Here is a 24052-nt window from a genome sequence, read left to right as displayed (position 1 = left end):
TGGCGGTTGCCATTCCTTGACCATGGAGCCAAAGTTATTTCTAGAGTTGCTGCTATAGCTCGTGCTAGCTATTCTCCACAGTTAACAACTTTATTAAACTACAAGGTTTATAAAAAAAAGTTAAGGACCACTTGGGAACTTGCACAGTTTTCTTCATAAGGGTATGAAGAAATGGTGCTTAATTTTTAGCAAACAGCAGTGTATGTAGCCAATGTAATGATTATGGGGAACCAGCATAATTCAATTTTTAACTTTTTATGAAAACATACCGATTTGTGACCCCTGTAGACTACTAGAGAGACAAGCCCCCAAACCACTGACCTTCAAACTTTGAAGGTCCTTAACTTTTTGGGAACCCTGTATATTACTAGAGAGACAAGCCCTCAGCCACTGACCTTCAAACTTTGAAGGTCCCTAATTTTTTATGACCCCTGTAGAAGGCTAAGGAGACAAGCCCCCAGCTACTTACCTTCAAACTTGCCCTTGCTGATGAGGGAGCCAGAGGAGCAGGCAGAGATCTGAGTGTTCTCCACAGTCAGGACCAGAGCTGCCCCAGGCTCACTGTCCACGATACGGCTTGCCGACGGTCCTTGGCTCTGCAGTCAACAAACATCTTAAATCTTTGGGTTTCAATTTATAAAGGAGGCTTTACTGCATTCAGATAAATCCATATAAGCTATACAATGATTATATGCTAGGCAGATGCCCGACCAGAAGCATAACCCAACGTAACATTCTGGCTTTGAGTGCATGCTTATATATTTGTGTACCACGAATCAGTGGATTTCTCCTAAAGAATTTTACCAGGGGACAACACCATGAGTTATGATGCCATGGGTTCTTTTTCAGTGCACCTTGGTTGATCATCTCATCCAAATGACTAGATGTTCAGTTGTGATTTTCTAGTCAAACATGGGATAAAGGATGAGAGTGGGATTCAAACCTAGACCCTCATGAGCACTGTGTTGGCAGATAAGCTTCACAACCATTCTGCCACACACCCGTATCAGGGAAGAAAATCTGTGAATATTGGTTCTATAAAACCTGAAAAAATAAAACAAAAACAAAAACACATGGAAAAGAAAACTAGGCAGAAGTACAGTCATGTGTGCATGGTTAAAACCTGTTAATTCTGTACAGCTCGAGTTACATGGGTCCAGGCCTCTCAATCGGTAAACAAGCAGCATTCTGTAACTGAACCTTCCATATAAGGATTTTTACAAGCTCTTCATGACATCAGCTTTGTTTACAATGAAACATCCACCTGTACCAGGTCTGACGTGACTTGAGTTAAAACACAGAACTTAAAACACCAACACTCTAGCACTACCTTACAGACAGACAAGAGTGAAACTGAAAAACAGAGAACAAAAACAGGTTGAGTTTGTGCCATGAATTTTTGGGAAGTTCAAAATCTGTTTAAAATCAAAAACACATGCAGACAAGACCAGAGAGAGGCCAAGACATAAATAGAGGAATATCCCTGAAAACAGAATTCATTCCTTTATCATAATACAAGGTAAAAACAGTCATATATAATTCATAATTCATAAACGCCTACTCAGACATGAGAGTAAATGTGGGAACTGCAGCGTAAAAATACAGAAAAAAAAAATTGGTGGACCCACACACACAATATGCATGCACGCACGCACACACACACACACACACACACACATGCTCACACATACACACACGTGCAAACACACACACACACACACATGCTCACACATACACACAAATGTGCACAAACACACTCACACACACACACACATGCTCACACATACACACAAATGTGCACAAACACACTCACACACACATACACGCACCCGACCCACACGCACCCCTAAACTACACACAAACACATCTCCCCACCTGAAAGGGGGAGGAGTTGAGGGGCACACAGATGCCCATGTCGTCAACTGTCAGCTGCAGGAAAAGGGTGCTGAAGGAGGCGGAGGCCGCAGCCGGCGCCATCTGTGGCAGCTTGTCCATCACCTGTCTGGTGGCCGTCAGCACCTCCGTGTTCAGCGTCATGCGCTGCTCTGTCCAGTACTCGTAGGCGTTCTTGTAGTTCAGCCACACCAACACCGCTGAGGACCACAGTGGTAACAGGATGTGAGTAGGCATGTCCATGAAGTCGTATGGGGTGAATGGAGAACAAAATGGTGTCTGGTTGTGAGTGCATATGTCCTTGAAGTGGTTTGGGGTGAATGGAGAACAAAATATTGTGAGGCTGTGGTTTGAGATGTGTTGATAATCAAAACAGTGTCAGGTTGTGAGTGCATGTGTCCTTGAAGTGCTTTGGGATGTGTTGATGATAAAAATAGTGTCAGGTTGTTAGTGCAAGTGTCCGTGAAATAACTGGGTTTTTTTTTGTGATTGTACACTGTGAAAATCAAAAAGATTTTTTAAAAGACCTAGATCCATGCATGACTCACACACACTAATGCATGTACGCATGCATACACACACACACACACACACACACATCACAAACACACATCACGTATCATACACACACATATCACACGCACACGCACACGCACACACACACACACACACACACTCACACACACACACACTCACATATACACACACCTTTGTTGAAGGCAGGCGGGCTGAGCCAGCATGAGAGAGAGGGCAGGGTTGGTTATGTTGAGAATCATGTAAGGACATAATGGATGTTTATGGACACTGGGGAAGGATCGAAACAGATATGGGAGGAGATTTGGAGGGAAGAGTGTTGCTTTGTGATGTTGTCAAGGACAACTGTCTTGATCTAATTTAAAGAAATTCAATGAGTTCTGTTGCTGATGTTGTTTTTCGGTGCAGGAAACACACATACACATATACAATCTTCACACACACACACACACACACACGCACACACGCACACACACACATCACATACAGACACACACACACACACACACACCTTTGTCGAAGGCAGCAGGCTGAGCCAGCATGATGGGCCGGGACAGGTGGATAAGCAAAGCCTCCTGGTCGCTGGACACCTGCGGCACCATTTCATCCTGCAGAGCATTGCGCACTCTGATCGTCGTCTTGAAGAAAGCCATCGTGTGAAACTCTGGCTCTGCCTCTTCAAACACCGGGTTCTGTCAAAATCCATGGATGATCTAAATGCCAAGTAGAATGCATTTCCACTTGCTAAGCATTTAGATTACAGAAAAATAACAAAACACTTGACAGACACAGATAGATAGACTGAGACAGATGCATGCATGCATACATACATATATACATACATAACATACTACAAACATACATATGGCTATAGACGTAGGTAGAAAGACAGATAGATAGATAGACAGATAGACAGACAGCTAACTTGTCCTTGCTTCCAGTACTTACCTTTATTAACTGTCTCTTTATTTGGGGAGGGCAAGTGGAAATTTGGGAGGACAAGTAGAGATCTTTTAATCTACTTGCCCCAATGACAACAAAAATTGTCTTTGAATCAGAATCAGAACAGGCATCAGTCAACATTATGGAAACAATACCACAGAGAAGATAAGCAACACATTTTTCTTCTTTTTTAAAAAAAAGATAGGTAAATGAAAAATAATCAAGGAAATGCAACAAAGTGTAGCGTTTGCCATGCCATGTGAACAGTTCACCTATCCCTCACCCGAAGCAGTTGTCCCAAAGCCAAGTTCAGGTCAACAACAGCCTGCACAAACATCTTCTGGGCTTCCTCCGGTTCTGAAACACACAACACCTCACTGATAAAGTAACATCTCATGTGCAAGCAGGTCTGCTTATCAAACCCTTTGACTGCTGAACATTGGTCAAGCGAGGTCAGTGTGGCGGCAGTCTGAAGTTCTGTTATTACTTTCTGTGTACGTTTCAATAACGTAACTGATTTTTTTTTTCTGAACAAGAGTAATGCAATACCAAGAGGAAGATTTCCAAATAAAGCATGATGACTAACATCCTGACTTGTAAGCTCAGTCTTATATGAGTGAGGTGACAACCCTTCACTGACAAACATACTCATCAGCAGCATTCTCATGCTTGCAAATTAAGTTATTTATCATATACGTACAACATAATCCTGTAAGAATTGAGCTGCTTGGATGTTTCATTATTGATCAATGTTCAGGAACATAACAGAATATCCAGAAAGGCTCCCTGAATCAATGATAAATTACTTGTGGTTCTCTGAAACACAGAATGTGCCACGTAACACCAAAATTTCACATTCCTGTAATTTCCGTAATTAATCATATAAATACACCAACTCCACACTTTTACTTATCTGAATCCAAATCTTAAAAAATACACAAGTAATAAAAAACAATTTATAAAAAAAGGCAAATATGACACCACTTTACCGTTGTCAGATGCTGTGTCTTTGGAAGAAATCTGCACTCTGTTGGAAAGGTCAAGGGTGATTTCTCCTGTCTCAAACCTCACAGCATTTGATGTTGGGGTGGTTGCTGTAATTTGGATGCCCTGGAGTAAAATAAAATAAAATAATCTAATTTGTCAATCAATGATTTCACCAATCAGTCACTTTGTAAAATATCTCAACAATCAATCAATCAAACTGTTCAAATCAAAAGAATCAATGACCTGGCAAAGCTTACTTATAAATCTAAGACTAAATCAAAATGTCACTATCCAGCTTAAAATTAACTAAGGAGCAATTTATTTTTCTTTCTGTCATTTCAATCCATTTAAAAAAAATGATTGGATGCTCATTACGCTACTCTGTAAGCTTCCAAGACCAAACTAAAGCCTTAGATCTGTCTGTAGGTCAGGTATCAACCCCCATCCTTAGCCTGCACCTCCACCTTTTTCTTTTGAAGTAGATGATGTGCAGCATAAATGGATCAGTCCACATGCTTTGACGCCTCCTAGAAACTGAAATGAAATGAATCTGCCAGCAGACAACACACTTGCAGCATCCACACCTGTCTGTGGCGGCTTACATCCGAGACTGACTAATGCTTACTGTTGGAACAACAGCAAAGTGATTGCTGCATGATCAATGGCTTCTCCACTGCTGTGGAAATTCATTTACAGTTTAGTCTTTTGTGAAGACTATTACTTTAAAAAAAAAACCCATCAAGGCAAGATTGCGCTGGCTCTTAGTGCTGTAACATGGAGGGCTAGCTGGCCTTTTAGGACCATCCCAACGCTGACTCTTCTAAAACCCTCAAAGATAAGAGAGTGGTGGATGTAACTTGGGCAAGACCCTCTCTACGATACTCAAATTCTAGCTCAGATAGTCCGGACAGCAGTTGCCTCCTCTGCTGTTCTGAACAGGTCACAGTCTGACATGACTGACCATCCTACCTTGAGACGGATGGAAAAGGAGTAGAGCAGGGTGTCGTGGTGGGTCTCGATGACACGTCGGTCCTCCTCTGACCACAACCACATGGGCTGGTCGCTGCCCGACACTTTCTGCACCACCTCGTTCACCTCCTGTATAAAACATAAATAAACAATGTATTGCTTTGTATTGTATTGCATTGTACTGTATTGTATTGTGCTGTATTTGTATTGTATTTTATCAACAAACATTATATTGTATTGTATTATATTGAATTGTAATGTATTGTATTACTCTTTTTGTCACAACAGATTTCTCTGTGTGAAATCTGGGCTGCTCTCCCCAGGGAGAGCGCGTCACTACACTGAGTGACACCTTTTTTTTTCTTCTTTTTTTCTGCCTGCAATTTTATTTGTTTTCCTATCAAAGTGGATTTTTCCACAGAATTTTACCAGAGACAACCCTTTGTTGCAGTGGGTTCTTTTATCTGCAGCACCACTCTCTTTGTCTCTGCCTCTCTGCTCCTTCCCTTGCATGCAATGACCACTCACAGCACTGTCACCCTGACTCTCTTTGTATCTTGAACTGTACCTCAGCCTACAGCTGCCTAGAATAAAGATTTTAATAACTCCTTCAGTGCCAGGGGAAAAAAACAGTAGAAAGTGATGTCTCAAGTCATAAAACAATATCCAAAACTATAAGCCTGGAGTTATACCTCTCTAGATAAACTGTGTGAATTTTCAGCCTTTCAGAGTTATTTCCCTTCTTCTGATGATGTCATCAGCCATGTCACTATGCATGCATGTGATATGTGCTATGGCACACATGGGGTTTTGAAAGTCCAATCAGTGTTCTCTCTGGTTGTAACGAATGAACCTTACACAACAACAACAACAAGATGATGACCATCACAGCTCACCTTCATGAAGACTTTCTGCACAAAGACCAGGTGGTTCAGCAGGTCGGTGGTCAGGCTGTGCTCCAGCATGCCCACCTCGGCCACCGCGTTCAGGTAGCTGCCCTCCCTCAGCTGCAGCCCCTCCTCGATCCCCGATGCCTGGCTTGCCGTGTTCACGTCAGACTTGGCGTGCCGGTAGTCCGCGATCACCTGGATGGGGGGCAACTCGATGCTCGCCGAGGAGGGGATGGTTGTCTCCCCTGACGTTGTCACCTGGACGGTGTGGAAGAGTTGGGCAAAAATGAGGTCTAGTGTGCTTTTTTTTTTTTTTTTTTTTTGTAGTCAGTTCGCTACAATCAACACAAGGTCAGAAAGTCAGTATGTCTACAATCACAGGTAAGAGTGACAGGATATTAACAGAATTCCAACCTCTTTGGTCATTTTGTTGCTGAATTTCAAACATCAAGTGCATCTGAACCTCTTCCCATGAGCCACTGTTTTCATCATTCCAATATAATATATTCTTGTTTGCAGCCCTATGCGGCTACAATAAGCACCTGTTTTCTGGTTCAACCAAATTTCCATGAAATAAGATACGCAATAACTTTCTCTGGATATCTGTTTGGGGTTTCTAATAATGAGGCATGGTTTTACAAGAGGTGGGAGCTGCAACTGTTCAGGCAGCTACGTACCAAAAGACATTCATTTCAGTAGGAAAATGAAATAGAAATGAAACTGAACAGCCATGTGCCACCATTTCTGACCAAAATGAAATTTAATTAAAGATGAAAATTGTCCGCAAAATAAATAATGGGACCATTTTGTTTTGTACAGGAAGAAGAGGAGGATGAAGACTGTTTTCAAACCTCTCAAAGGGCATTACAGTAATATGTCAGTCACAAAGAGAGCACACACACACACACACACACACACACACACACATGCACACACACATGCACATGCACACACATTCACACTCCACAGACACACACTCACATGTACACATACACACAACAACACACACACACATGCACAAACACACACACACCCATACGCACACAAAAAAAACCCACACACACATGCAAATATCTTTTTCTTTTTTTTTCTTTTTTTTTGCCTTGTTTTAAATACCTTGGACTTGAAGCTCAGGGTGTGTTTAGGCAGGACCAGGTTGAAGCGGGCCTTCTTCCCTGTAATGCCAGTTACTGTGATGGTCCCCGTCTGCACTCATAAACACACAACATTAAATAAACAAACAAAAGAAAAAAGAAGGAGAACAGAAATGGCACAGACAGAAACAGAAAAAAAAACCAGCCAGCCAGAGAGAAACCTAAAACTGTGTCCTAAACTTATAGACAAAAAAAGAAGAGCATGTTGCTGTTGTGTTTTGAAGTAATTTTGTGTGGAAGGTGGATGTGTGTGTGCTGTACATGTAACGTGGGGAGGGGGGTAAGAGAGAGCATGTGCACGCTGTCCTTGTTTTCTATCATTTTTGGGTGAGGAGTGGTCGGTCAATCATTAAGTCAATAAAAAAAAAAAATAAAATAAAAAAACAGGCACATACTGAATTCTTTTATTTGAAGCCAATAGTCTTGAGTCAAACTATTATGTTGGTTTTGCAGATCTGCCCAGCCTGTTGTCTGCTAACAGACTGATCTGTTTTTGGCTGGACTGTTTGTCATTGCTCTGAAAGTGACAAGTCAGTCACACAGAACAGCAACAACCATCTGTTTTGTTCAAAACAAAATCTTCACAACAGAATCAGCAAGGAATACAAACCAACTATTATCACAAAAATTGACGAGAAACGTGTATCCATTTTCATTTGCACTGCCATGCATATTTTCTTCTCTTCACTTGCTCATTCATATATATATATGAGTACATACAAATATGCACAATGCACTCATACACACTGACATGTACATATACATGGAGACATTATAAAACTGCATAAATTCACCAATTCACTGTATTTGAAAAACCACATAACAGGCTTGCAGACAGATACACACACACACACTCTCTCTCTCTCTCTTGATGCATGTGTGAAAAAAAAACCCTATCCTATCCACCCACTCCCTTCACTTCTTCCCACACGTATCCCCACTCACAGTTGAGTACGGGCAGGTGGCCTGACAATTAAACTTTTGTCAGTGTCAATGTCACTGTTAGTCTTTTCTTTCTCTCTCTCTCTCTCTCTCTCTCTCTCTCCCTCCCTCACTCCCACCCACACCCCCATATCCCTCCCCTGCCCTCCCAAACACGAAGAAGAGAGTCCAAACCAGCCCACCTTGTGCTGAGCTTTAAGCGAGGGCAGGATGGAGGCTCCGATGGTCAGCCCATGGAACAGGGCCTTGAAGTGGATGTGCAGGTTCTTGTCCTTCACCTTCTCGCTGCTCTTTTTGATTGGCTGCTTGGAGTCCGTCTTGTCAGACTCCTCCACCGTGTCCAGCGGCTGGGGGGCAGCGTTGTTGGAATCGTTCAAGTCCTGGCCTTTCCTGAACAAAAGAAGGCACAAACATGTCATCGTTAACTACCTTGTAAAAACACCCAGTATCTACTAACCCCCCTGATCTCCACACCCATTTGGGTTAAAAATGGTGAACAGGGTAAAATACCTTGTAAACACCCACACACACACCCTCAACCCCACCCCCACCCCCCATACACACACAGAAAAGAAAAGTGTCTTGTTTCACTTTCAGTTTTGTTGTCACTCCCAGCCCAGCCAGTGCTGTGTGGTGAAACTAAGAAAGGGAACGGGGCCCTGTGAAGGGTAGAGTACCCAGTAAATTACCCACCTCCAAATGTAGGGTGAAATTTGCACGAAATGGGGGTGAGCACTTACATGTATCATCAAGCACCAAATGAATAACAGATGGTTGATTTATCAACAGGTTCAGTCATGCTGCAAAAATTCTGACCATGAACAGACATTTATGCATCCAATTATCATTCAAAATCTCATGATCGTGCAGAATGAGATAAAATATGTACATGAATAAAATTCAGTCTATGCTGATGATGGGAACTGGGAAATTCCTGTAACCTACATGTGAGAAACCATTTCTTTCTCTGCTTAAGAGTATCATTCAGTGTGTTAAATTCAGAACTACAAAAACACACATATGAAACAACGTATGCTCAAATTAAATAAAATCACATTGCGTATATAGCCCAGCCAAGCGCAAAAGAGCCATTTCAGGACTGAACAAGGTATGCTGTACTTTACCCAAACAAGATGCATTAAAGAGGTGAAAAAATATCAGCTGCAATAAAAAGACTTTTTTTTTTAATCAAAAAATTTTTTAAAACTCCTTAAAAAAAAATCAAACCAACACTGAAATATGCACTATCAAGGTGAAAGGTCAGCTGCACTCAAACACAAACACTTAAAAGATGTACTAAAAACGATGAAAACATCGCCTGCAAACAAACCCAAATACTAACAAGGTGTTTAAAACAGGTGAACGTTAAGATGTACTCAAGCTGAAATACTGACAAGATGCAGGCAAAAGGTTGGGGGGAGGGCTGCCACACTCAAACCCAGATACTGACAAGATGCACCAAAGACATGGAAGGTCAGCTGTACTCAAACAGGGAGAGGAAGCTGAGTTTTGTGGACTAACCAAAAGGATTGAACAAACTCGGCGTCATGAACAAGGACAGGTGTCTTACTCCAATAATACACAGGTCTGGTATTAGTCTCATTATCATCTTTGTTGCTTATAGGCCAGTCAGCAACATATCTGAGCTGACAAACAATGTATTGCTCTTGTAGAACCTGGGGGAAAAAAATAAAAACATTTGGAAAAGAAAATCACACAAAAGTATTCATATTCATGCATAAAAAGCTTAGACATGCCTCTGACATTAACCATTCCATCAATAATTTTTTCCACAGAGGTTTAACACAAAACTAACCTGAACATAAACATAATCATACATAAAAAAACAACTATGTATAACAATAGGCATACAAATCACATAATTGCTAACAGCTAACTCACACATCCTTGGCACAAAAAAGAGTACAGCACAACAATGATGCCTAATCATCAAGTTCTGAGAAAGAAAAAAGAATTAAAGTCTTTCTATTAAAAGAAAAAAGAAGAAGAAGATGGTAAATGGACCAACAAGGCAGAAAATAGAATGGAAGAGATATCAGTAAGGAAAGGAAAAAGGCTGAAACAAATATAGCAATAGAAAAAAAGGAAATTTATGGCACATAATTTCCAACAGGTGGGAATGCTATTTATAATGAAAAAGCTCACAGCCTGTGGTGTATTAAACACACAAGGCAGCAAGGTTGTTTTTTTTTCTCTTTTTTTTAATTCAGATTCATCATTGTTCAAACTGAATTTATCTTAACTTCAAGGAAAGTTTGGCCTACACCAAAGACAAAACACATAAGAACAAATATGGTGTGTACATGTCTTTCTAGAAGAAAATTTAATCATGTTTTCATTATTTTATTACTTTTTTCTTTCAGAACAGGTCCATGATCACATAAAATTTGGATGAATCTGCAAATATATCACTGGTATATGTACACAAGTAATGTAACATACATGTGTTTGTATGAGTGCACACACAAGCAAACATGCCTTCAAAGGGAGAATTTATGTTAATAGACGCTACCACCAAAAGCCAAATAAAATAAATAAATAATATTTTCTAACTTCATAACATAAATGCAAAATATCTATCTATCAACAAATCAAAAAAAACTGAACTGGTGCCTGTGAAAACCTAGAAGTACCATCAGGTGAGTAGCACACTGTTACACACATCCGGAACTGAGGGAGAACCAAACTGACACAGTTGTGTATGGTCATGACAAAGTGTTACCCTCACCTCACTAGACTGGATGTAACTGGATGCTGTTGCATGTTGATGGTAAACCTATAACACCGCCACATGACATAATACATCATCTCTGATATATGTCTTCATCTATTAAAAATGCAGATATATCTAATTGGGTGGGATTTAAATATGCCCACAGGCTACTACCTCTGTATATATACCTGCAAGCAAACCCATACACCGCATAGAAAAAAAATCATATATGGATAGATATAGATACAGATAAACAGATATATATACACAAAGGTAAAAATATAAACATGTGTCCAAATGCAAATGCAGATATGGCCACTCTCTCTCTCTCTCTCTCTCTCTCTCTCTCTCTCTCTCACACACACACACACACACACACACACACACACAAAGCCGCTATACTGCAGAATCTGCTGATTTACTGAACACTGGTCTTGAAACTTTCACCAAATGTAATGTTCTGTGAAATACTGAGGTCTTATTTTCAAGATTAGATTTCAGTTCATTATACATTATACATTTTTCTGCACAAGACCATTCAATGTTCAGCAATGGAGTGCTATTCAGAGTTCTGGAATACAGCACAGAGCAGTAAAAAAAAAAAAAAAACCCAGTGCAATGTAATACAACACATTATGACACAACACATTCTGACAGGACACAACTCAACACATCAAAACACAACACGAGGGAACACGGAAGAAGAAGAAGAAGAAGAAGAAAACACAACACAAAACAAAATAATAAAATACAGGGTAATGCAACACAAAACATCACAATACAACACATTACAGCATAATAACAAAACATATGCAATGCAACACAATACAACACAACACAAAACATTACAACACATCACAAGACATCAAAGAAACAATATAATACAACAGCATATAATATGGCACAACACAAAATATAACATGTTAGAACACATCAACACAACAATACCACATAACACATGATGACACAATACAACATAACACAATAAAACACCACCACCATGGTATACACCACACCACATCGCATAACAATAAAACACCACAACAAAACACCACCACCACCTCACACCCACAAACAATACAAAACAAATAACCATCAAACAAACCCAGAAGATCCCCAAGAAGCACACAGTATGAACCCTGCCCAAGACAGAAGCCACACAAAACACCATACAAACCACCATCAAACACAGAAGACCCCCAAAAGAACACAGTACACACCCTGCAAAAGACAGAAGGCCACACAAAACACCACAGAAACGGCCACCAAACAAACACAGAGATGACCTCAAAAGCACACAGTATGAACTCTGCCCGAGACGGAAGACCACACAAAACACCACCAGACACAGAAGACCCCCAAAAGTACACAGTCCAAACCCTGTCCAAGACAGAAGACCACACAAAACAAAACACAAATGACCACCAAATGCAGAAGACCCGCAAAAGAACACAGTATGCACCCTGGAAGAGACATAGGACCACACAAATGACCATCCAAAAAAACATAGCAGACCCCCCAAAAAGCACACAGTACACACCCTGCCCAAGACAGAGGCCACACAAATAATCATCCAAGCAAACACAGCAGACCCCCCCAAAAAACACACAGTATGCACCCTGCCCAAGACAGAGGCCACACAAATGACCATCCAAGCAAACACAGCAGACACCCCCCAAAAAAACACAGAGTACGCACCCTGCCCGAGACAGAGGCCAGCGGAACTCCTGCAGAGTGGTGGTGAGGCGGCGAGAGCTGCGCGTCATCATTCCATGCAGCACCACAGGATGCTGGGGGATGTTCACATCGATCATGCCCACCGACACCAGCGCAGAGTTCCGCTCCTTCCCACGTCGCATCACCGTCGTCAGCAGGGCTTGGGAACGGCTGATGTTGATCGTCACCACAGTTCTGTGGTGTGAGGGAAGTGTTTTTAGTTCTACAGTTTGTCCTCTCTGTATCTTTCACTTTACTTTCTTTTCATTTTTATGCAATTGCTTTTTTTTTCCTTTTTTCTGTTGTCATAATGTTCTACACAAACCTATGGTAGGCTATCAAGACCTCATCAGCACGTTGGGTTTATGATAATAATCAAAAAACTAATTTAGGAAAATCTAAAAAGCACAATATAATACCAGTCAAACATTACAGGACACCCTAATATCCCCCAAACTAGTATATTTCCTGACACAGTGAAATACATTTTCTTCTTTTTTAATCACATCATTTTGTATTCACTTCACTGACATTATTTCCTTCAGCCCATTTTGATATCTACGATTTGACAGGATCTTAAATTCCCCATTTCTGGCAACCTCTGTATCAGTATCATTTTGATTTTGATCGCACGACTTTAACAGCAACTGGAAATGGCATTCACTCCAAATCATGGATAATCCAAGAAAGTATAAAAAAAAAAAAAAATTCTAAATCACTATTTGGGGTGCCTAACACTACCTACTATTACAGATGAAAAAATACTGCATATATAATAAACAGGATACAAAGCAACATATTCTAAAAGCTCATGGTCTGATCAATACAAAATGAACACAGAGAAACTACTGACTGCATTCCTGGCGGCACCCCTTCCAGCAGCATGATCATCGTGTGCCCCACATGTGCTGTGAACGACGAGTCTGATGACTTTCTGTGCAAGAAACCTGGGGAAAAACAAAGCAAAAAACAAATCAGTAAATTTACAGACATGTGGTGGTCTGTCAAAGGCAATGAAGATTAGCTTACAAAACAATCGTTAATTCTGGTGGGTTCAGGTGTGCCTCATGACTCCAATGTATGAACCTCACACTCGAGGACGGTGGGGACACATAAAAGCTGCAGCAGTCAGGATCTGAGCTTCAGCCTTCCTCCTCTCTCTGGCACTGGTGAGTTTGCTTCGGTGGTCATCCTCCAAGCTGCTGACTGCTCTTGTGATTACATGCCAACCGATTCTGTCACTGGCCTCAGCCTCAAGCTTGCTGCTTTGGAGGTGCCACAATGCTGGAGGTGTTCCCTGTGACAGTGTCCTTAAAATGTATGCATTGGTCAGGAAATCAGAGCAATGTTCTCAAAGACACACATGTGTTACGACTAACACATTCCTCTGGTCTGTGTGGGAATGCTATCCAGTATGTGATGAGTTTACCAAATTATTCTGAAGGCACTTGACTGTGAGATCACAGTCTTCCTCATGGAATCTGAACTAAAACTGGATATATGTACTCAGATTCTAAAACACAAGGACTTGGCTGTCTCTCCTTCCTATATTTTATTATTCAAATGCTAAACAGGCCTGCACAGCCTGTGACAATCACAAGGTGTTCTGTAGCAAAACAAAAGAGTGCCTGACAGCTGCAAGTTTGCTTTTAGAATTTGCACTTACAGTTTGTCTCAGACCGAAGATAGGCACTATACAGAGTATCATAATGATAATAACAGATCGACACTTTCTACAAATGCTGGGTCCACAAGAATAACTGTGCCAAAAGACAAAAAAATCAACTTTATAAAGCTCTTACCTTTCACTTTCTTCTTATAGGTGCCAGTGGCGTGGACTTTCCTCAGCTCAGCTTCCAGTTTCAGCCCACTCAGTTCGGCCAGCATCTGCACCTTCTGGATCTTGGCAATACCAAACACCACCAGGGGCACACTCTCCCCAATGTAGATGCCTGAAAGAGTGGTACCAGTATTGCTGATTTGTCACAGATGAGGGGATTAGACAATCACCAGTACATCTACAATGAAGATCCTTTAATCCCTGTTTTAACTACTGCTATAATAATAAAATTATTCAGTTTCCGGGGTTGGGTTTTTTTTGTTTTTTGGTGCCCCAGAATTTGGGACATTTTCTTTCAAATATTTTGATGAATATGAATGAAGACACTACTGTGCAGGTACATTTAGGTTTGTGCCAATTGAGAAAGCTGTACTCTCCTAATATATCCTGGCGTCAACCACACCTAGAGATAAGACACATGCAGTGTTAGTCCGGAAATCTGAGCAACACTCCAAACTCCGTTAAGTGGAAGACCCTCAACTGTGTGGTCCCAGTCTTTCCAGTCAAGTCCATGGCACCCTCAGCTCTGGGTAGGGGCTGTAAAACCCCACCTCTGATGGGGATCGAAACCACATCCTCCCAGTCATCAGTCCACAACACTAACCACTTCGCCCTAGCAGATGGTGCTTTTCCTATTCTTCTCTCTCTCTCTCTCTCTCTCTCTCTCTATATATATATATATATATATATACACATATATAACTATATACTCACACTTCATCCTGTTTTCGTTACGAACAACCAACATCCAGACAATCCACAAACAGACTCACTCTGCTTGAAGCGAGTCCTGATGAAGGAGGTTCTGGCCAAAGGCTGATGATCCCCGAACTGTGACTCCTCAGCAGCAGCCAGATCCACGCGCCCAGTGCTGGCCCTCACGTCTGTCTCCGGCGTCATGGCGCGTCGCTCTGACTCCGCTCGCATCAGGCTCTCCTTGTCGTCCTCCTCCTCGATCACAGGCAGCGGTTTGGAGATTGCCGTTTTCCGCATCACCGTTTTCGGTTCCGGCATGGTGGCATACAGGTCTAGGAGGTGGTAGAGATGGCGCCAGCATTGCGGGGTGCTCTCCTTGATTTCGTCAATGATGGTTTTCTCGTTGACGGCTGGGGAGGAGGTGTCGGCCATGTCGATGGTCACAGAGTCGCTTAGGTTCAGGGACTGTGGGGGTGTCAGCACTTCAGCCTGAAATCCATGATTACTTGTTAAAACTAACAGTAATAATAACAATAATAATAATTAAAATAATAATGATAATCATCGTCATCATCATCATCATACTAATAATAACAACAGCAATAATAAAAACAAAACTAGCATTTTACTTCTATTGTTCCTTTCACTGAAATAAAATAATGGTCAGGACACACTACAGTGATTACTGTACACATTGTTTAAGCATATTTAATTATCTTTCTATTTTTTCTTTTTCTTTTTTTTTTTTTTTTACCTTATTCATATCACAAGTGTTAAATGTGCTCAGAGCCATAGGGTAAGTGCTGTGTAAAAGCACATTATTGTTGTTGTTGTTTTGTTTATCCTTGTTATCATTATCATCATCATCATCATCAATATTATAATTATTCTAACCATTATCATTATTATCATTATTACCAACATTCCCACCAGCATATACACAAAACCATACTTATTAGACAGCTAAATGAAGCCAAAATAAATCCACGAATGAATGAATAGACTGACAGAAGCTAGTTGGAGGGATGAACGAACAACAAAAACACAAAAAACAAAAAAATGCACAAATGAATTAACCAACTGCACATAACTACGAACCTCAAAACCAGCTTAAAAGAAAATAAACGATCCACACAATGTCACACAATCCATTACCTGCCCAGCAGCTGCTGACTCAGCTTTGGGAGTGGGCACCTTCTTGGCGTCTTTGGCAAAGCGCAGGTGAGGCAAGGGCTTCTTGGGTCCCCCTCCCACAGAGAGAGCGTCAGGACGCTTCGTGGCCAGCGACGAAGGCGGCAGGTGAGGCTTCGCAGGTAGCGTCTTTGGTGGCATTTTCTCGTGGATGGGGCTATGGACAGGGCTGGGGGCTGCCTTGACGGTGTGCATGAGCTCCATCGCCAATCGCTCCGTGTGTGAGAGGTCCGACTGCTGGGTGTCTGCGCTGGAGGTGGAGTCTTTGGACTCCTGTTTGCGGTGGGTTCGAACCCAGTCGATGGAGGAGCGGCGCTCTTTCAGCTCCACCTGGGTTTCTTTGATGTTGTCCACCATCGTCAGCACCTGAACAGGTCATCATCATCATCAGTGTCAGTGTGTGTGTGTGTGTTTTGTTTGGCTGGTTGGTTGGTTGGGGTTTTTTTGAGTTGTTTTTTTCACACTGGTTATTATGCATGCATGATTTTGATGCATTTTGTTGTTGTTGTTGTTGTTTTTTATGTGTGTGTGTGTTTCATTTTTTGTTTGTGTGTATGTCTGTGTGTGTGTGTGTGTGTGTGTGCGTGTGTGAGTGCGTGTAGATGTGGACACGCATGAGATATACAGGTTATGTAACTACATGGTAAGTTTTGTAAAAGTGTTCCGTTTGTATTCTTCTGAATTTTTATCTGTATTTTTCTTTGTTTTTTCTTTCTTGTATGCCTTTTTGTTGCCAAAAATCTTGAATAAAAAGGTTAAAAAAAAAAATTTTAAAGGCTGCTGAAACACTGGCACCCCCATTCTATCGTTCTCATCTCAATGAAAAATCCATGCTCTTTATATCTTTTCTTTTTTCTTTTTTTTTAAATGTGTATGTTTATGACTGTACATCCTTATCATTGTGTTTATTCTGATTTTGTGTATTCTTGCTTGGTGCAGTTGGCATTCTAAAATGAACCATTTACAGATTTGTAAAGCATGAAAACAAAGCTTTGTTCAACCAACTGAATCAACAATTCTCCATCGATTTTCACCATTTTAGTGAACCACCCTGTCTTTTTCTGCAGTGGTCTCATGTAGTGAAGGTCCGAAGAAGTTGTAGCAGGTATGCAACTATGGGCAGAATCAGTTAAATGATCATGTGTTCAAGACAGACAGTGCGGTACCTGACAGACCAGTCTGGGTAGAATGAGTTAAATGATCATACGTTAAAGACAGACGGGGCAATACCTGATGGACCAGTCTGGGTAGAATGACTTAAATGATCAAGTGTTAAAGACGGACGGGACAGTACTTGATGGACCAATTTGGGTAAAATGAGTTAAATGATCATGTGTTCAAGACAGACGGATGGGGTGGTACCTGATGGACCAGTCTGGGTAGAATGAGTAAAATGCTCGTGTGTTCGACAGATGGAGGGAAGGGGCGGTACCTGGTGGACCAGTCTGAGGAGGGCCATGTCGACGTGCTGGGTGATGGACTGGCACTCCACCATCAGGTTGATCTGCAGTGTGGTGGGCTTGGCCTCCAGCTTGTGCATGGCAAACTTGGGGAACACGGGCACTCCCTGGTCCTGCTCCTCCCCAAAGTCCACCACATCCTTCATCGACACATCCACCTCAAACCCCTCGCACACAAAGGCCGGGGTGCCCGCGTTCATGTTCAGCAGGTGTCGCTTCCCTTTGCCTTTCCCCTTGCCCTTGTGGTGCGGGGAGGCTTGGGACTCGGCGATCTGGATCTGGAAGACATCGTTATCAAATTGAAGAGTTATATTGATGTTGACACTGGGTTCTTCAGTATGGTGTGGCCCTATGATTCTTCTAAAAGTTTAGGGAAGAGAAGAAGAAGAAGAAAATGCTCATGATTAGGTATTTTAATCCTCTGTTGAAAAACCCAACGGAATGGAAGGAAAACTGTTTTGTTGTTTTTTTGTTCTTTTTGTTGTTTTAATTCCTTTCTTTATATAGACACACAGGGAAAAAATAAAAAAATATACAGACAGGTGACCAGGGTAATTCATACAGCAGGCATAATGTATATCTTCAATATACACACAAAAGCAACAATGCTGGTACAAGTCACACACACAAGGCAGAATTAAGCACATGCACAGCATTTCCTTTGAATAACTTAGTGCAAGTATGTTCAAGTTCAGGTGCGTTTTTATCTTAATACTCTGTCCAAAAATGGAAGGAATGGTCAAAGCATGTTCTAGCTTTCTCTACATAAACATGAAAGAACTTGTGTCAAATTTTCTTTTCCAGGTGTTTTTTGTTTTGTTTTTCAAATTCAATGGAATTGATATTTACAGTTTTTCAGCCAAGATATGGCTCTGTGTGGTCAGCTGGGCTTTAAGCAACAAAGAAAGAAAGAATCTGGAAGACATCTGTGGGAAACTGCACGAGATTTTCCCTTTCACTCTGAACTGGCTGTCTGGTGTACAAGGTCTTGTTATGTTTTCAAGCAGCATGGTGACTGAAGTACTGACCACCAAAGCCAAATGGTGTTCCACAGACATTGTTGTTTATAGCCTACCCAACATGTTCAGCTACATCATGGTGAATTGTGACCTGAATACATGAAATCAGTATTCATCACCCAGACTTCAGTACTTCAAATAACTAAGAAATAATAAAGGAAATGCCTGTCTTGTTTTTTCCTCCCATTTGTTCCTGTATCATTATTTCAGCCAAAGTCACAAAGAATGTAAACGTTGAAAAACGTTTTTTTCAGTTTCATGTCCAAGCTTGAAAGGACTGATATATGGTGCCCTTTACTAAAATCATCAATGATTTGGCATATGTTACATAGAGAAAGAGAAAACAAAGGCAATAGTCTAAATCAATGTATTTCAGTTCATCATCAAATATGATATGATGTGATCTGCAGCTTTTAGTTTTTCATCATCTGTCACAGTCTACATCAACTGTAAGTTTCAGAAAACTGGCAAATCTTGATCTGTTATCTGGGGGTGTAAGCACACAATTTCTCGCAATCCCATGATTTTTCTCACTTTGGGAGAAATCGTGGGATTGTGAGAAAATCATGGTCGTCACCCTCCCACGTTTTCTCTCAATTCCGAGAAATCATGGGGGGCACCTTATTTTTATCAAAAATATTTCTTTTTATCATTGGAGTTGGTTTCTTGTCTTTTCCCAATGCAAATGTAAGAGATATATGAGAGAGACAAAAAGAAACGAGAAATGGGGAAAATGACAACGATGATCATGATAATGACAGTGGCATTAGTGAAGACATCAACAAAAGACGGTGAAGGTGATGGCACAGTACTGGCTTTAAAAAAAATGTGTGAATGTATGTGTATGTCAGTGAGTGAGTGAGTGTCCGTGCGTGCGTGCGTGTGTGTGTGTGTGTATGTCTGTGTGTGTGTGTGTGTGTGTGTGTTTGTGTCTGTGTGTCTGTGTTTCCTTATGTGTGCTTGCTTGGCTGGTTGATTTGGTCTTCTTTCACTGTTTTAAAATATTTTTATGTTCTGAGTGTCTTCTGTGAAACTGAGATTCTATCTGCAGTGCAATCTTGCATGCGAAAGGATGCTGACACAAACAGATGAACAAATGAGCAAGCATGAAACGAAGAACATTCTAAATAAATGTGACAGAAAAGGTTGCATCACAACAAAGATCAAAACTATTTAGTCCAGTTGTTCACACGTCCAACGTGAAGGAAAAGCATAGTGAAACACATTTTTGGCTGTCACATTTATGTATAAAGTTGAATCATTCTGATTTTATTCCCAACATCCAGGAAAGATCTGGTTCAAGTCATGTTATATTATACTATATTATATCATGTCATGTTATGTCATGTTATGTTACTTTACATTATATTACATCATATTATAACATATCGTATATCATATCATATTTCTGTTGGAGTTTTACACACTGCCTGAATTTCATTGCTTGCTATTGAGTCCGATGTTGAATTTGAGGTCGATGCATTGCAGTGATCCATCCCACATGAAATACAGTAAGCAGTTGTGTTGCAGTCTCAATACCGTTGATGTCTTCGCTAATGCCACTGTAATTTTCATGATCGTCGTTGTCGTCGCTCCCCTTTTTCTCTTTTTTCTTTTCATCTCTCTCATTTTTCTCTTAGATTTACATTGGGAAAAGACAAGAAACCAACTCCAATGACAACGGAAATTTTTTTTTTTTTTCCCACGATTTGTCACACATTGAGAGAAAACGTGGGAGGGGAACGACCATGATTTCTTGCAATCCCATGGCTTCTCCCAAAGTGAGAGAAATCGTGGGGGCACCTCCCACGATTTCTCGCAATTGAGAGAAACCAAGGGCTTACAAGGGCCCCTGTCTGTCTCACCATGCTTATCACACTGAATTCTTGCTGCACCAAAACTATAACTCAGACAAGCCACCACGGTGAAGTGGTTAGCAGTGCAGACTGAAGCCTGGGTCAATGTGAGTTTTCTGTGCACATAGCCAGCTCCTACCCAGGGTTGTGTGAGCTATGGGCTCAAATAGGAAGACGAACCACACAGTTTAGAGTCATCCACCTCACAGATGTATCTGTGTTCCTAAAATTTCCTGACAACCACTGCAGATGTCTGTATCTCTCAGACTGGTTAATGCTAGGATACATGGTATATTTAGAGTATAACATTGTCGAGTAGTCCCAAACCTAAGAGGACCATCATAGAAGTAATGCTAGGATACATGGTATATTTAGAGTATAACATTGTCGAGTAGTCCCAAACCTAAAAAGACCATCAAAGAAGCATTTTCATCACCCCCATCATCATCTATCATCATTAAAACATGGAAAACAAAATGTCCAGAATTCTGGGACACACACACACACACACACACACACACACACACAAAGATGACAGTTGAGACACATCACTTGCCTTCAGTGTATCCAGGTGGCCTTGCAGCAGCAGGTGACCCCCAAAGTTCTTCATCATGGCAGAGGGTCGCACACTCTCCACATGAAGACCCAGACTTTGCAGAAAAGGCTTGAACAAGATCTGGATGAAATAGGGTGGAAAAGAATAAAATACAGCATTCAGTAAACTGTGCAGACTATCCATGTGTGGAAATACATAAATGAAGGAAGGCAGAATGCAAGCAGACACAATAATAAAAGAAAGTAACATAAGCATAACTAAAAAAAAAAAAAAGGGTGCTGAAACTCCAGACCAAAAGGAAAGTTGCATCAGTACCATTTCAAAACAGGTATCAAAAGTCACAGATAAAAGAAAGTGGCACAAACCTTATCACAAATAGAGCTAAAAAAACTGAAAGAAAACAATGTCTTTTATAAAACACACACACACACACACACACACACACACACACACACACACACAAGATGACATACTGGATTACTACTCTTTAGTCACAATAGATGTCCGTGTGACGTTTACATTGGAGACTGCTTGGCTGTGATTCAGTGCTGCTTGTTTTTAGTGAATGCTTCTTTAAAGACCTGTAGGATTTGCTATGGCAGTTGGTAAGGCAATGGACCTCTGATCCAGTGTTCACCGGTCCTGTTTCAGCAAGGTGTTGAGCTCCTGGTAAAGGCACTTCCATTTCCCCACTCCATCCAGGTGTTTTGGGGTTCCTGACTTTGGTTAGGAAGGAGATGATCAGAGCAGATTGAGCCCCACCTTTCTATGCCGAGCCTTGGACACAGCAGATACAAATTCACTGCCCCAATGGCATAAAAGGCTAAGGGCCCTTTCTGTGCCAAGCCTTGGACACAGCGGATACAAATTCAGTGCAACAAGGGCCTAAAAGGCTAAGGGGCCTACAAGGCTAAGGGGCCTTTATGTGCCAAGCCTTGGACACAGCGGATACAAATTCAGTGCCCCAATGGCCTAAAAGGCTAAGGGGCCTTTCTGTGCCAAGCCTTGGACACAGCGGATACAAATTCACTGCCCCAATGGCATAAAAGGCTAAGGGCCCTTTCTGTGCCAAGCCTTGGACACAGTGGATACAAATTCACTGCCCCAATGGCCTAAAAGGCTAAGGGGCCTTTCTGTGCCAAGCCCTGACACAGTGGATATGAATTCACTGCCCCTATGGCCATCTAAGGCTACGGAACCTTTCAGCGCCAAGCCCTGGACATAGCGGATATGATTTCACTGCTCTGATGTCCGTAAAAAGGCCATGGGACCTTTACCCTTTAACCTATTCACCTGTGCATCTGCCAACTGCATGATGGAGGTGGCCACTGTGGCCTGCTCCTCAGTGAGATCAGTGCGTGAGTCGTCCTGACTCCAGGCACTGCCCAGACCCATCCATGAGTCATGGTGCTGGGCTCTCCCGCTGTACTTCAGTTCCTCCTCCACTGGCAGCTGCACAGCACACACACACAATTTACACAATAATAATAATAATGGTGATAATAATATTAATCATCATCATAACGATAAGAGGAAGAACAACAACAACAACAACAATAATGATACTACTACTACTGATAATAATAACAACAAAAACAACAATAACAATAATAATAAGAAGAAGAAGAATATAAAGAATTATGACTGACATTTGTATTGCTCATTTCTATCAGTTAAGTTAGACTCAACGAGCTGAACATCACCGGTTCACACGCAGACGCGCCAGAAAATGACTAACCACATTCAACCATACACACCCACGCATACAAATACACACATACTCAACCCCCACACCCCCCCACACACACACAACACACACACACCTTGAATCCCTCCTGCTGCTTGGCCATCCACTGGTACAGGTCCTTCTGCTGCTGCTGCTTGGCCATCCACTGGTAAAGATCCTCCTGCTGCTGCTGCTGCTGGCGGTTCTTCAGGATGGAGGTAGGCTTAGGTCCCCCACTGGCCCCTGACCCCTTGAGGGGCGTGTGGGGTGGGGTAGGGGACACCAGCTGCTCCAGGCTGGACGCGCTCTCCATGCTGGTGAAGCTCAGGTTGCTGTCGTTGCGCAGCAAGCCCGCGCTGCTGCTGCCCCCCATGGGGAGGATGGGGGGCACGGGGCGGTGCTCAGGGGACTCCAACCCCCCGGCTCCTCCTCCTCCAGAGGATGAGGCCGCTCCTCCTCCTAATACACAGCAGTGAGAACATGACTGACGAATGGCCTGTCTGTTTCAGTTACATGACTGAATCGGCTGCTCAGTTGTCTGTTGAATTAAACGTGTGTGAGGTATGTCTTGGATACTTGCGGTCGTAGGTCACACGCTGGAACACTATGATTTACTATTAATCACTGGAAAGTCTCCAGACTAACCACTCACCAGAGACAACAGAGAAGTAATGCTCATAACAATGGATCTATCCAATAGCTACTAAACAATAACAGTAGAGAAGTAATGTTCATAACAATGGGTCTATCCAATAGCTACTAAACAGAAACAAAAGAGAAATAATGTTCATAATAATGGATCTATCACTATCTACTCAGTAAAGGCAACAGAGAAGTAATGTTCATCAACAAAGAAGTAATGTTTATAATAATGAATCTATCACTAGTGAAGAAAGAGAGAAGCAACATTCATAATTATGGATCTATCCAATACTTAGTCAACAGAG

The 24052-nt window shown here is 41.7% G+C and overlaps 1 protein-coding gene across 6 annotated transcripts in view; it reads right to left on the bottom strand.

Annotated features, from left to right (window-relative positions):
* LOC143283773 (bridge-like lipid transfer protein family member 1) overlaps positions 1-24052 on the bottom strand; it is a 103073-nt gene that overhangs the window by 45300 nt on the left and 33721 nt on the right. For 5 of the 6 annotated variants that reach the window (XM_076590119.1, XM_076590123.1, XM_076590120.1 and 2 more), the window contains exons 28-46: positions 23203-23564; positions 22673-22831; positions 21380-21499; positions 17921-18226; positions 16453-16854; positions 15375-15786; positions 14564-14713; positions 13615-13708; positions 12744-12956; positions 11061-11108; positions 8494-8701; positions 7332-7421; positions 6222-6473; positions 5326-5454; positions 4359-4479; positions 3653-3726; positions 2939-3119; positions 1876-2093; positions 470-596 (exon numbers count right to left, since the gene is read on the bottom strand). In XM_076590119.1, the coding sequence (XP_076446234.1) occupies positions 470-596; positions 1876-2093; positions 2939-3119; positions 3653-3726; positions 4359-4479; positions 5326-5454; positions 6222-6473; positions 7332-7421; positions 8494-8701; positions 11061-11108; positions 12744-12956; positions 13615-13708; positions 14564-14713; positions 15375-15786; positions 16453-16854; positions 17921-18226; positions 21380-21499; positions 22673-22831; positions 23203-23564 (3666 nt within the window). The remainder of the gene's footprint in view (positions 1-469; positions 597-1875; positions 2094-2938; positions 3120-3652; positions 3727-4358; positions 4480-5325; positions 5455-6221; positions 6474-7331; positions 7422-8493; positions 8702-11060; positions 11109-12743; positions 12957-13614; positions 13709-14563; positions 14714-15374; positions 15787-16452; positions 16855-17920; positions 18227-21379; positions 21500-22672; positions 22832-23202; positions 23565-24052) is intronic. The other variant, XM_076590122.1, reaches the window with a different exon arrangement.

This window comes from Babylonia areolata, chromosome 7, assembly GCF_041734735.1.
Source record: "Babylonia areolata isolate BAREFJ2019XMU chromosome 7, ASM4173473v1, whole genome shotgun sequence".
Taxonomy (NCBI): domain Eukaryota; kingdom Metazoa; phylum Mollusca; class Gastropoda; order Neogastropoda; family Buccinidae; genus Babylonia; species Babylonia areolata.
The sequence above is the reverse complement of the archived record's forward strand: the minus strand, read 5'-3'. Positions and strand labels throughout refer to the sequence as shown.